General features: G+C 39.2%; 2 protein-coding genes across 4 annotated transcripts in view; one reads left to right on the forward strand and one right to left on the reverse strand.

Moving 5' to 3' along the window:
- The window catches only part of LOC146036141 (multivesicular body subunit 12A-like), a 41,944-nt gene extending 38,611 nt beyond the window's left edge, over positions 1–3,333 (forward strand). The window contains exon 10 of one of the 3 annotated variants that reach the window (XM_083159977.1): positions 1,537–1,830. In XM_083159977.1, the coding sequence (XP_083016103.1) occupies positions 1,537–1,713 (177 nt within the window). In that variant the 3' untranslated portion in view covers positions 1,714–1,830. Of the gene's footprint in view, positions 1–1,536 lie in introns of all 3 variants that reach the window. The other 2 variants (XM_083159978.1, XM_083159975.1) reach the window with 2 other exon arrangements.
- Positions 3,334–11,100: 7,767 nt separating this feature from the next.
- Positions 11,101–12,039, reverse strand: LOC146036949 (olfactory receptor 8J2-like). Its single transcript, XM_083160782.1, has one exon. It carries the CDS (start codon positions 12,037–12,039, stop codon positions 11,101–11,103), a length of 939 nt encoding a protein of 312 aa, XP_083016908.1.
- Between the last annotated feature and the right edge of the window lie 280 nt (positions 12,040–12,319).

Here is a 12,319-nt window from a genome sequence, read left to right on the forward strand (position 1 = left end):
GCATTTAGTACCACTATGATACAAGACTTTAAAACAACATATATTATTGGCTCTTCTGACCTACATCCAGAATATTTTGCACAGCACTGGTACATTGTCCTCTAGCGCAGGTAAGTGGTTGCTAGTTCCATCTTAGACATATTCCCGGCAAATCCATTGTTGTGGTGTGGAGAGGCTTTATAAGGAATTTGTACCACTCAATGGATGTACGTAGATGTCATTACAACTGCTACTTTTATAGCCATTTTTGTGTTTCTTAACAGTTCTATACAGGGGGGGGGGTTATTTGGGGAGAGGGGGGGGGCAAATTTAAGTCCAGCAGAAGCCTTTCTTGGAGTACAGTAACAAAACGTGGGCTGTGAAGTGACACATAGGGTTAAGCTCGGTTCGTACTGTCCGATTTATTGAGCATCCCAACAATCGAGGTCATATTTTGGTTAATCGCAGGACCCATTATCCTTTTTACACACTAAGTGGCCTATTTATTATGGATCTTATATCCAATGCGATCTGGGTTGAATCTTACCGACCAGGATCGCATTGCAATATGTGATCCCATCGGCGGCATTCACCAAAGATCACAAGCAGGGTGAGGGGTCCCAAAAGGAGCTCATCCCTGCGATCTGCAATGCTGGGTGCCAGGGAATCTGAGCATGTGTGGTTAGAGTTGACCCTTGGCTGACCGCAATGTCTGTCTGGCGCTGCAGTATATAGCCCATAGGCTACAATGGGCTACCGCCAATGTATGATGGCTGTACCTGTGGGACCCAATATCCAGAATTCTTTGCATTCCAGGTGTTGGTAAATCGGGTAGCATCGCACCCCCCATAGAAACCTATGCGAGTGGAATAGGAGTTATTTCAGCAGGTATCAGAGATACTGTACCTGCTGTGGTCCCTGACGTTTTATGTAATTTTTTTGGTACATGTGTAGTTTCGTTTGTACGCTCGGCAAACTATTTAAAATAAAGTAACTTAACTCCATGCCAATGTGGATAGTTCATACCCCCACTATTCATGTTGGCATGGAGTTGATTTCAGATAGCGTGGTGAGCGTAGCGAGACACCGAGCCCGCTGCGTGGGCGAGCGAAGCAATGGTGGATCGGCGCCAGCGAGCCACACTGCTGGCGCCATGAAACTACACAAGTACCAATTTTTTACACAAATCCACAAACTCCGGTTTCCAAAACAAAATCACACATTCACGTTACTAAAAACAGCACATGACCCAAAAAAATCAGTTACTAAAAATCCCCAGAAATTCTGACTTTGTCTAAAAATTCACACCCTATTAATTGTGCGAGTTTTGGGATAAAATTGCAACGGTGACATGTGCGATTTGGTGTGATTTTTTTAGACACCTAAAAAAAAATCACACCCTATTACATCTCGCCCCGTGATGTTTAAAGTAATGTTAATCAGTAATTACTACAAATGTATTACTTTCATACTTCTGTTTATTTGTACTGTTCTTTAAAAATCAAAACCTGACATATATTTTATACTTTTCTTATTGGCCTTTCATTTTCTCTTTAGATTACAGATTTGCGCCTTAAACATGAATATGATAAATCAGACGGTGGTCACATATTTCATCATAAGAGGAATTTCTACTGCTCCAGAACTCCAGGCTCCCATTTTTATTCTGGTTCTGATAATACATCTCTTTATCCTTGGTGGCAACATGACTATTGTTCTTCTGGTCTTCTCTGACCATAACCTCCACACTCCCATGTATCTCTTCCTGGCCAACCTATCCATGGTGGACATATTTTGTCCTACTGTCTCTCTTCATAAGATACTTGCTAGTTTTGTATCAGGGGATAAGTCTGTTCCATACCTCGCTTGCATGGCGCAAATGTATTTTTTTGCATCTTTGACTTACGATGAGCAGATGATATTGGCAGCCATGAGTTATGACCGATATGTGGCTGTCTGTAATCCTTTACGTTACCACATGGTCATGAACCGGAACATCTGTGCTCTGTTGGCCATGACCTGCTGGATTTCAGGCTTCATACAACTTCTTCTCCCTGTTCTCATTATATCAGGCTTTACTTGTTACACGTCTAATGAAATCAACCATTTCTTTTGTGACATGGTACCCCTCATGGACATTACCTGTGACGACACTACTATATTGCAGATCATTATCTATACAGCAGGACTTCTTCTTTTTTTCTTAGTGCCACTTCTTCTCACCTCCATTCCTTATATCTTCATTATCACCACCATCCTGAGGATCCGTTCTGGCACCAGCAGACGTAAAGTCTTCTACACTTGTTCTTCTCACCTCACACTTGTGATACTTCTCTATGTGTCTATATACTTACAGTACTTAACAACCAAATCTACTAAATCTACAGAATCAAATAAGCTTATTTCCATGTTTAATACTGTCCTTGTCCCCATAGTAAACCCATTGATCTACAGCCTAAAAAATAAAGATGTGAAGTCAGCCATTCAGAGGAAACTTAAATGGTGTCAAATGATCACATAAATACCAACCTATTTTAATCAAATTAAAAATAAGGTATTATTTGTTTTGAAAGATGATCCTAACAAAATAGGTGTTTTTTTTTACAAGCCCCAACATCCATGTACAAATTAGTTTTTTTTGTGCAAATGTTTTATATTTCTGGAGATTTATTTTTTATACTATGAATAGGTTATAGATCTTAATTATATAATGTCATAACTATTGTTTTCTTGGATGGATCTTGACAGAATTATTGTATGTCAATGTTAATAATTGTGTAACAGTTACTGTAATTTTGTGATACTGTTCTCTTTCTCTAGTGGGACTAATGTGAATAGAACCTATTGTAATTTAAGTGTTTCTCCAACATTATTCTCCTCATTTGTCATTGGAATTGGCACTGGATTTAACAAGTATTTCTTAATTTTATACTAAAGGCCTATTTAAAAAAAAATATTAATGTCTTTATTGCACTGTATTATTTGCTTTAATGGGTGATCTTACAGAATTGTTCTATTTCAACTTCAGTCATTATGTAACAATTAGTTTTTGTGATCATGTTCTCTCTGTTTTGAGAAATGTAAATGTCAACCAAAAATATAAAATGGTAGTTGCTCAATAAATCGAATGGCCCACAACAGGTTCAACCAAGGGAGGGGTTGTACTAGACACAAAAAAATAATTATATAATACCCACAAAAGTGTCACAAGCGCCCTAATATAGTATGTAATGTCCATAAAAATATCTAATATGATAATAATACGCTTGTAGCTTCTTATTTTCTGGAACAATTTTCCGTTTATTTTCAAAAGACTTTGATCAATATCCAACGCGTTTCGTTCCGGTTAGGAAGTTCATCAGGGTTTTTTTTTTTTTTATATTAAATTATTTAGTATAGAATGGAGCCTTTATTAAAAATATGCCTCTAATCAAGGTAGACGGTCTCCTATAGTGTGGTAGAAAAAGATCTAATCCCACTCAAATAATGTTACCAGTACAAAATTCTGTTTGTATATGAATACAACGCTTTGGAGTTCCAATTCTATGTATGTCCCATGTGTGCTCCTAGGAGTCCAGCCAGCCAGTAAGACTTGCTGGCTGGACTCCTAGGAGCACACACTTTGGGTTTGCGTTGATAGTGGGGGTGGCCTTAACAATGGGGGTGCATTTAACATAGTAGTCACCCATCAGGGTGCCTGTACAAATATAAATCGCATTGCATTACAATGGCATGCGATGCGATATTAAAATTGTATAGTGCGGCTCTTAGGACCCGAAAATCGGGTCCCATCGCATACCACTAATTAAGTTATGCGATGGTATGCGATGGGCGCCGTGCTAGGAAACAAGTACCGTGACTTCTACATGATAATAGAAACACAGAGATCTCAGGTTGCATATACAGTATTTGCAAAGATATGATAAAGCCACCAGGAAACATCAAGGTGTCTGCTGCTGCCTTCCCCGGTGGCAGCAGCAGCAGCCATTGGGATCTCCTGGTGCATCCTGTCAGCTTTGTTGCTAGGTGGTGGCAGCTACAGCAGATGGAGGGTGCCACCTCTGTCATGTGCGCTCACACAGGGGGGCGCGAGGAGGGGCGCGAGGTGCTGCTGCTGCCAGCCTTGTCCGGGTGCACATGCCATGCCAGCAGGATGATGGGTATATGTATACATATATATCAATAGATCCAGGGGGTCACTCAGCTGCGTGCTCTGTGCAGCACTGTATCCGCCGTGGTGCTGCCATTAGACTGTGTCATAGTGGGGCTAGGCCTGAGGTGGAGCAGGAGGGGGTATGTGGACGTGTAGCAGGAACCATACAGTGCCCATTACTGGTCTCACAGGCAGGGTGCGGTGGAGCAGCAGCTGCTGGCACTGGACACCCCTGCATGCCATGCACCTGCAGCTGCCCTCTTCTGTGGCTGCATGTTACAGTGTGATGACACTGCTGCTGCATACATAGCCACCATTGTATGTATATGTCTCACTGCAGAGTTTCACCAATGACAGTGGTTTATCTATATACAGATGTGTGTTTGGTTTGCCCTGCCAGAGTAACATCTGGGGTCATCGACATCCAATAGCGGGAGTGCATGATGCATGTCTGCTACTGCTGTGCTCTTGCAACTGCATCTGTGCACTCCACAAAAGCATATATATATATATATATATATATATATATATATATATATATATATATATATATATATATATATATATATTACACACACACACACAGTATATAGATTTATATATGTGCCTCTGGAGTACCATTACTGCTTTTGGACTATATACAGTATATACAGCGGCACTCACAAGGTTGTGTAGGTAGGGGCCCCACTGGATTGCTTTGCCTCCTCATGTCCCCCTTTCCCTTCTTTGCTTCAAACTATACATATTGAGATTTTTTAGTCTTTCCGGGTAAGTTTTATGATGGAGGCCATGTACTGTATAATGTTGGTTGTCTTCCTCATTGCTTAAATGCTTTTAAGTCTCCTGAAATAGTGACACCTACAGTAGATCCCTCTCCTCCTCAGTAGTTTCCATTATAGTGACATTAATACTATGGGGGTTATTTTGGTTCACTCTCAGAGGCAAATTCCTTCTCAACTGGAGAAAACCATGTGCACTGCAGGTGGGGCAGATGTAACTTGTGCAGAGAGATTTCGATTTGGATGAGGTTTTACTTCAAAGTGAGATCTGTATTGCAGTGTAGAAATAAAGCAGTCTGTATTTTCCCTGCACAGAAACAAAATAACTCACCCAAATCTAATTCTCTCTGCACAAGTTACATCTGTCCCCCCCCCCCCTGCAGTGCACATGGTTTTCTCCATTTGAGAAGGAATTTGCTTCTGAGAGTGAATCAGAATAAGGGCCTATATTTTGTATTTTTGAGACCCAAGTGCATGATTTAGCATTTTTGGCATTCAATTTTGATAACCTTGCTCTTGAGTATTCCTCTATGCTACATAGACAATCAACCATTTGTTTTACCCCTCCTGCTGTGTCTACCCTGTTACGTGTCTGTTGCGTGTCATGTACCTGTTGTGTCATCCGCAAAAAGGCATATTTTACCCTCAATTCCATTTGCAATATCCTACTAAAGATAATAAAAAGCACTGTTGCAAGTGCGTATTCCTGGGGTACTCCACTTGTAACCTTTCCCTCCTTTGACTGTACTCCATTTACTACAACTCTCTGTTTTCTGTCCTGCAACCAAGATCTTATCCATTCAACCATCTCAGAATCCAATCCCATGATTACAAGTTTATTTAGCAGTCTGTGATGTGGGACAGTCAAAAGCCTTGCTAAAGTCTAGAAAAGCTACATCTACAGCCCCACCTTTATGTGTTACTTTACATTTTACATCTGCCATTGAAAAAGTCCCAATCTGGGATGAAACGCGTTTGGCTACACCTCACTTGGTAAATACTTGCTAAACCTTCTTGTACTTTATTTTGCTCCAGTTGCTACTGGTAATTACTTTTCAATGGTATTAATTTGTTGTACTAACTGTTTGTAATAGTCACAATAAATTAGCACCTTTTAAAATTACTACCGGTCCACCTCTCCTTTACTACACGTGCACCCCCAAGTCCTCTTTCACCCACCACACGGATACATTAGACTCTGGAACCGTGCCAGGACCCGGGGCAATCACGTACCATCGACATCAGCCGATACATCGATACCACACGGTAAGCTACTACTACCCTTTCCTGCTTACCACCTGCATACCCTGAACCATTCACATTATTTTTTGGAGGTACACACATCCACTTCAGGATTTGACGTGAAGGGATCTGAGTACCGCGATACCACCATCTACCGGTGAGCCAGCAGGCATTGCCTCACCGTGGGACAGTTTAGCATCACCTCAACCCAACTCGGGGACCGCCCCACCACTTCCACCAGCAACACCCAGCCTACAGTTATTGTTTCCGGTCTCTACACCATCTCAACACCCAGCCTACAGTTATTGCTACCTGCTTCATTTATCACAACACCCAGCCCACAGTTATTGCTCCCAGCTCCCCGCTTCCCATACATCATACTATTCCCTCCCCCAAACAACCCCAGAGCGCCAACACTCCCCTCTTCTACTTCGACTTCTGCACTACTAGGGGGACCGAGACTTTCCCCACGGAGTGAGGGCTGCTAGGGGTTCCCCTCTCCGAGCGCTGTGTATTTTTCTCTTTTACCACATTTTACATTATGAATGCCATCATTGTCAATGTTGACATTGACGCCCTGCTAGAGTGGAATACCGGCCTGTGAATCACTGTGTGAATAGATGTGTACGGCTGCGATTCTATTTGCAGCTGAGCGAATATATCCAAATCCATTCTAAGCCATGCCCCACAGAATGATTTCCCCACTGGTCACTACTGACCGCAGGTTCAGAGTCGCAATCGACTTACTCGGCAGCTGCAATAAAATCAGCCTTATCGAGCCTGTAGCTGATGTCACACACCCTCCCCTAAAATGCTTGGGCACGCCTGCATTTTTAAAGCCCGCCCCTTCAATGGGCAGTTAACGCCCCCAAACACCAGCATCCTGTCAATCAACTTGCAAATGGCTAGTGGAGAAAAAAAGAAGCAGGCTTTCATTGCTGGACAGCATCGCACACGTGCATTACGGCACAGATGGATGTGCAGTCTAACGATAATTGGCCACTGTTCAAATTCACCCAGCAATGACCAGGCCTGAATCTGGTCATTATGTCTGCAACCCTAAAATCTACTACAATATTTGTGTAAAATATATTGAAAGTTGTGTTCCTTTTTGAATGCGTATAGTAAGGTAATATTAATAGAAACAGCACTAATAAACACAAGGGAAAGAAAGAGCACTAACAAACACATTTGAGATTAAAATAAGTGATGTTGGTATACAGTATTATATAAAAGCAAGATTAGGAAAAAGAATCACGTATGTTAAACACATCTAAAAATTAACTATAAGTAAAAGTAAGAATAAAACCCATATTGTTAAAATAGGCTGAATAGGTCAGTAAAAGCAATAAAAACAGGATCAAGAGGACAATTAGAGGTGGAGTTAGCAAAGTAGCTGGCCCAAGTATAGGAAGGTAACAAAACAGTGGAGGACAGGAGAGCGAACGTGCGGACAAAAATAAATCTCTAAATTAGGGGAAACTATGTTGTCAGAAATGTGCTTTAAATATGATATGTTGTATTGGTTGCAACTAGTGTAATGTTTGTGGATGTTAAATGTATATGTTTTGTCTATATTTTAAAAACCTCAAATAAAAATGAATTAAAAAAAATATATATATAATTTACAATTAAACGGAAAAGAATTTAAATAATTGTATCCCGCATTTACTTTATTTTTATGAAAAGGAGTTCCTCAAGTGCCTCAATTAGAATAATAATAATAATATTTATTCAAATAATGTGACCCATGTGTTCTTAATTTGAAAGAAAATAATCTGTTTATAATACAGGTTACCATAACAATTACAGTATTTAAAAAGTGAACTACATCTAAATGCTGTATTTTATTTAAATAAAATAAGATGTTCAACAGTTTTTAAGTACGTTATATTATACAGTACTATACCTGACAGTTGAACAATAACTACTGCATTATTGACTTGAGTGAAACAATACTTTTAATAGTTTACAGCATGTCATTGGACAAACAGACAACCAACATTGTTTTCTTCTTGGCTGACATCACTATCATCATCATCTCTATTTTACTTACCAGAGGGACTATACAGATTGAAACTGTTATTTTTTAAATACATTTTATGTGTTTGTGTGTGTGTGGTGCCTACAGTGCAAAAAACCTTCCCCCGGCCCAGACCCCATCAATTCAGAAATGGGGGCAAGATATATGAGTTGGTGCACAGGAGATCTAATAAATTGTATTAACACCTATTTAACTTCCAATAATTGATGTACTTATTAGGGGGTTTATTTGTCTGTGATAATTTCTAAGTATAATGGACACTTCTGCTTAACTTGATATTATGGGTCCACACTTGTTTCCACAGAAGACTTTTATAGACAGTTTATAATTTAACATTAAGCTAACTAAACTTTTCTTAGTTCAAAAGATTTTTATTTAAAATAATGACAATGTATATATCAAATGTATATATCAAATAACTATTAGTAGATTGGCCAAAACAAAAACACTTAGGGGGGTATTCAATCCCCTGCCACTATTTCTGATGGGGATAATAGCGGCGGGCACCAATTCAATGCTATCTTTGAACAGGTTTCCCGGCAAAAAGAGCCCGACTTTAAAAGCAGTCGGGTTTGTTTTGCCGAGAATGGCCTGTGGATTGTAGAGCTCATGGCCAGATCTCGACGATTTTTTGGCACTCGGCAGGCGGAATACTGAATCCCGTCTGCCGAGATGCAGTTGAGTGGGCTGAGAACGGGACCGGATCAGGACTGCCCGACAATCATGACCCGGGATTGAATACCGTCCTTATTGTTAAAACTGAAACATATTTAAATTATCCGTGGAGCAATACATTTAGTTTCTTTTCTGTGAAATGCAGAATCATATCAAAATGATCACATTGTACATAATCTGTTATTGAAAGTTTCTAATTGTGATGAAAGATACATTGGAATCCTGCCTCATTTTTGGCTAAGACACTAAGCAGCTATAATAAGAATTAGTATATTTTAATTTATTTAGTCTTATTTTACTCGTTTGTATTGTGGAAACAGTCACTCTTAATCTTGATTAATTTGTCATTTAAATATTATATGGAAACATATAATACTACTGACTATTTTTATTACATTTTAGATTGTATGCAGTTGTTTATATATTTTTTTAGATATTGTGTCTAATATTCACATCTCTTTTTAATATTTTTTTCTTTCAAATTGTTACTGTTTACAATTTTCTTTAGTGCGTGTTAATCAATAAAGGTTTATATTTCCTTTCAGCGCTTCTCTTAATCGTTGATACCCAATCCAAATTGGGACTCATGAGAGTAAATCGGTATTGTACAAAGGAGCAGTATTTTAGTTAGGAACCTCCTGCCGTAATAAGTCTAAAACATAATGTTTGATTACATCCAATAACATATTATACACAAATATCACCGTATAGATGTAATATCTTTTAGTGCTTTAATAAACAAATGCACTCACAATATCCCAACATTTTAAACCATGGAATACTCTGATCACCAGTATAGCATAGGTGGAATTTAAATTATCCTCCAATAGTCTAAATGGAAAAAGGACCAAGGTATCACATACTCAGGATCTGTACTGATCCACCTAAGGGGGTTTCCATTTTCAACTGCTGGTCATACCGCGTTTGAGACAAATCCTTCTAAGGACACATATTTGTCTACAATGCGTTTGGCCTGGTATGGACACTGACCAGTGTCTAAAAGTGGGGACCCCCCCTCCCCCCCACACACACTCACAGATCCCAGGTATGTGTTACCTTAGTTCTTTTTCCATCTGGACTTTGGGAGGAGAATTTGCCTCCCCAACTTTTCTGAACTGGTGATCAATGTATTACATGTATTAAAATATTGTCATATTGTGAGTGCATTTGTTTATTAAAAGTTCTCTGCCAGAAGTTCTCTGCACTAGGATCTTTTGTTTTCTGCTGTATTCCCCAGTAACTCTATATTACCTGGATTCTTTGGCTAGCCAAAAAACCTGAATATCCCTAATCAATTAAGCATTTTTCGGCTGTCTTTTCCACTGAGTTAGATTTGACTTTGTTTAAACTTAAATCTGCATCCGTGGAAAATTGTCGAACATGGTTGCGTTTTCAACTGAAACACATGGCTCAGCAAGATATTCTCTTATCCATGAGTTTTTCGACTGTGGCAAATTTTTGCTGACATTCAAAAAATTGGCACTTAGATTGAATAGGTCAAATGTAAATTCGACCAACAATTGTCAAAACGTAGATTTTCCAACTGTCCAAAAAAAGGTCACGGATTGATCCCCTGTAACTGTTAGGTTTGGTATTCATGCCTCTTTCCCAGATTAATTTGGAACACTGACATGCATTTTCTGACACACAAAATAGCCTATAAAGAAATTGTAACCTTATAATGACTTGGTACCATTTGTTCAAACAAAAAAAACAATGGATGTTTCCCATGAAAGGGTGATTAATATTTTTTTTTCACTCACGTGATAATAAAAGGATTGTGGATTATCTATATATGTTGTAAGTGCTGGGCTATTCACTATATACTTTATAAGTTTTTGTTATTTAGGGTTTTGATGAGATACCTTTTTAGTGCAAACTTAGTTGTTTTTGAACAATTTCCTGCACAATTTTAGAGAAAGGTTTGATATAGGACATTTTTCACTATGGGGTATATTTTTGCGAGGAATAAAAAAAACGACAACCTGTGCCAGTAGCATGCAGAGGCGGGGGGGGGGGGGGGGGGTTGGCCATCATAGGGCAAAAATCGTTATTGGTTATTTTGTAAATTTACATTTGGTGCCTATGCAAAGAAGGGGCTGAATTTTTCAACAAAATATATAATTCCATTTTGAACTTTATTATATTAAAAAGCTAAATTAAAAACATTAAAATTAAACTTATACAATTATAACCGGTTTTGGTGGAAAAATGAATGAGTGTCGTGGTTAATATTTCTTACCATCTATATTTAGCCTTCGCTTTAGAGCTGATTTGACATCTTTATTTTTCAGGCTGTAAATAAGAGGATTAAGCATAGGAACAGCGGCTGTATTAAAGAGAGCAAAGAGTTTATTGGATTCCAAGCTGTCCCTCTGACTTGGTCTCAGATACTGACATATAAGAGTCACGTAGAGCAGGACGACCACTGTGAGGTGTGAGGAGCAAGTGTAGAAAGCTTTCCGCCTGCCAGCACTAGAATGGATTTTCAGTATGGTGTTGATAATTAATAGATACGGTATAAAAGTCAAAGAAAATGAAAAAGTTGAATGAAAAAGTCCTATATTGAAGGTCAGACGATCCAATATGGACGTATCACTGCAAGAAATAGTTTTAAGTGGTGTCATTTCGCAAAAGAAGTGATTGATTTGATTTGATACATAGCAGGTGAAATGGACAATGACAACCGCATGAGGTATACTCTCAGCAAATGCCAACACCCAGCAGACAGTGGCTAACAGAGCGCAGACATTCTGGCTCATTAGAATGTGATACCGTAAAGGATTACATATAGCGGTGTATCGGTCGTAACTCATAGCTGTCAATATTAAGAGCTCGAGTCCGATAAAAGATTCCAGGATATACATCTGGGCCATGCAGGCTATATAGGAAACCTTTTTATCACCTAATATGAAACTTGTAAGAATCTTATGGAGCGTGACAGTGGAAGAAGACATGTCCAGAATGGATAAGTTCCCCAGGAAGAAGTACATGGGGGTGCGAAGATGATAATCCAGGCACACCAACAGAAGTATGGTCATGTTACCTCCAACAGTGATGAGGTAAATGAGCAGAACCAGAAGAAAGATGGGAACCTGCAGGCCAGGTGCATCAGAAATTCCCACAATGATGAAATAGGTTGGGAAGCTTAGATTTGCTGAAATCATTTATTTATTGGTTTTAAGAAAATCATTTAGATGATTCTATAGAAAATAATTTTACAGGTCACCTGGGCGGCACCAGTACCTGAGGGATGAAGGCCTGTATAGTAGGTAAATGGAAAAAAGAAAAGAATTTGCAACACCCCCTAGAGGGTGATGCTAGTAGCGCTTGACTGAGGGTGTTTCACTGAGCTGCTGATAAGAATAGGGATAGTCTGTCCCTATGCAAGGGGTGAGCAAAAGGAAAAGAGGTTTAAGCAGCGCTTATTAGAAATACTAAAATCAA

This window comes from Crinia signifera, chromosome 9, assembly GCF_055691185.1.
Source record: "Crinia signifera chromosome 9, ASM5569118v1, whole genome shotgun sequence".
Classification (NCBI taxonomy): Eukaryota; Metazoa; Chordata; class Amphibia; order Anura; family Myobatrachidae; genus Crinia; species Crinia signifera.

What these genes read in the sequence shown, in the direction of transcription:
- LOC146036949 (XM_083160782.1), bottom strand. Translation starts at nt 12,039, where the DNA reads ATGATTTCAGCAAATCTAAGCTTCCCAACCTATTTCATCATTGTGGGA.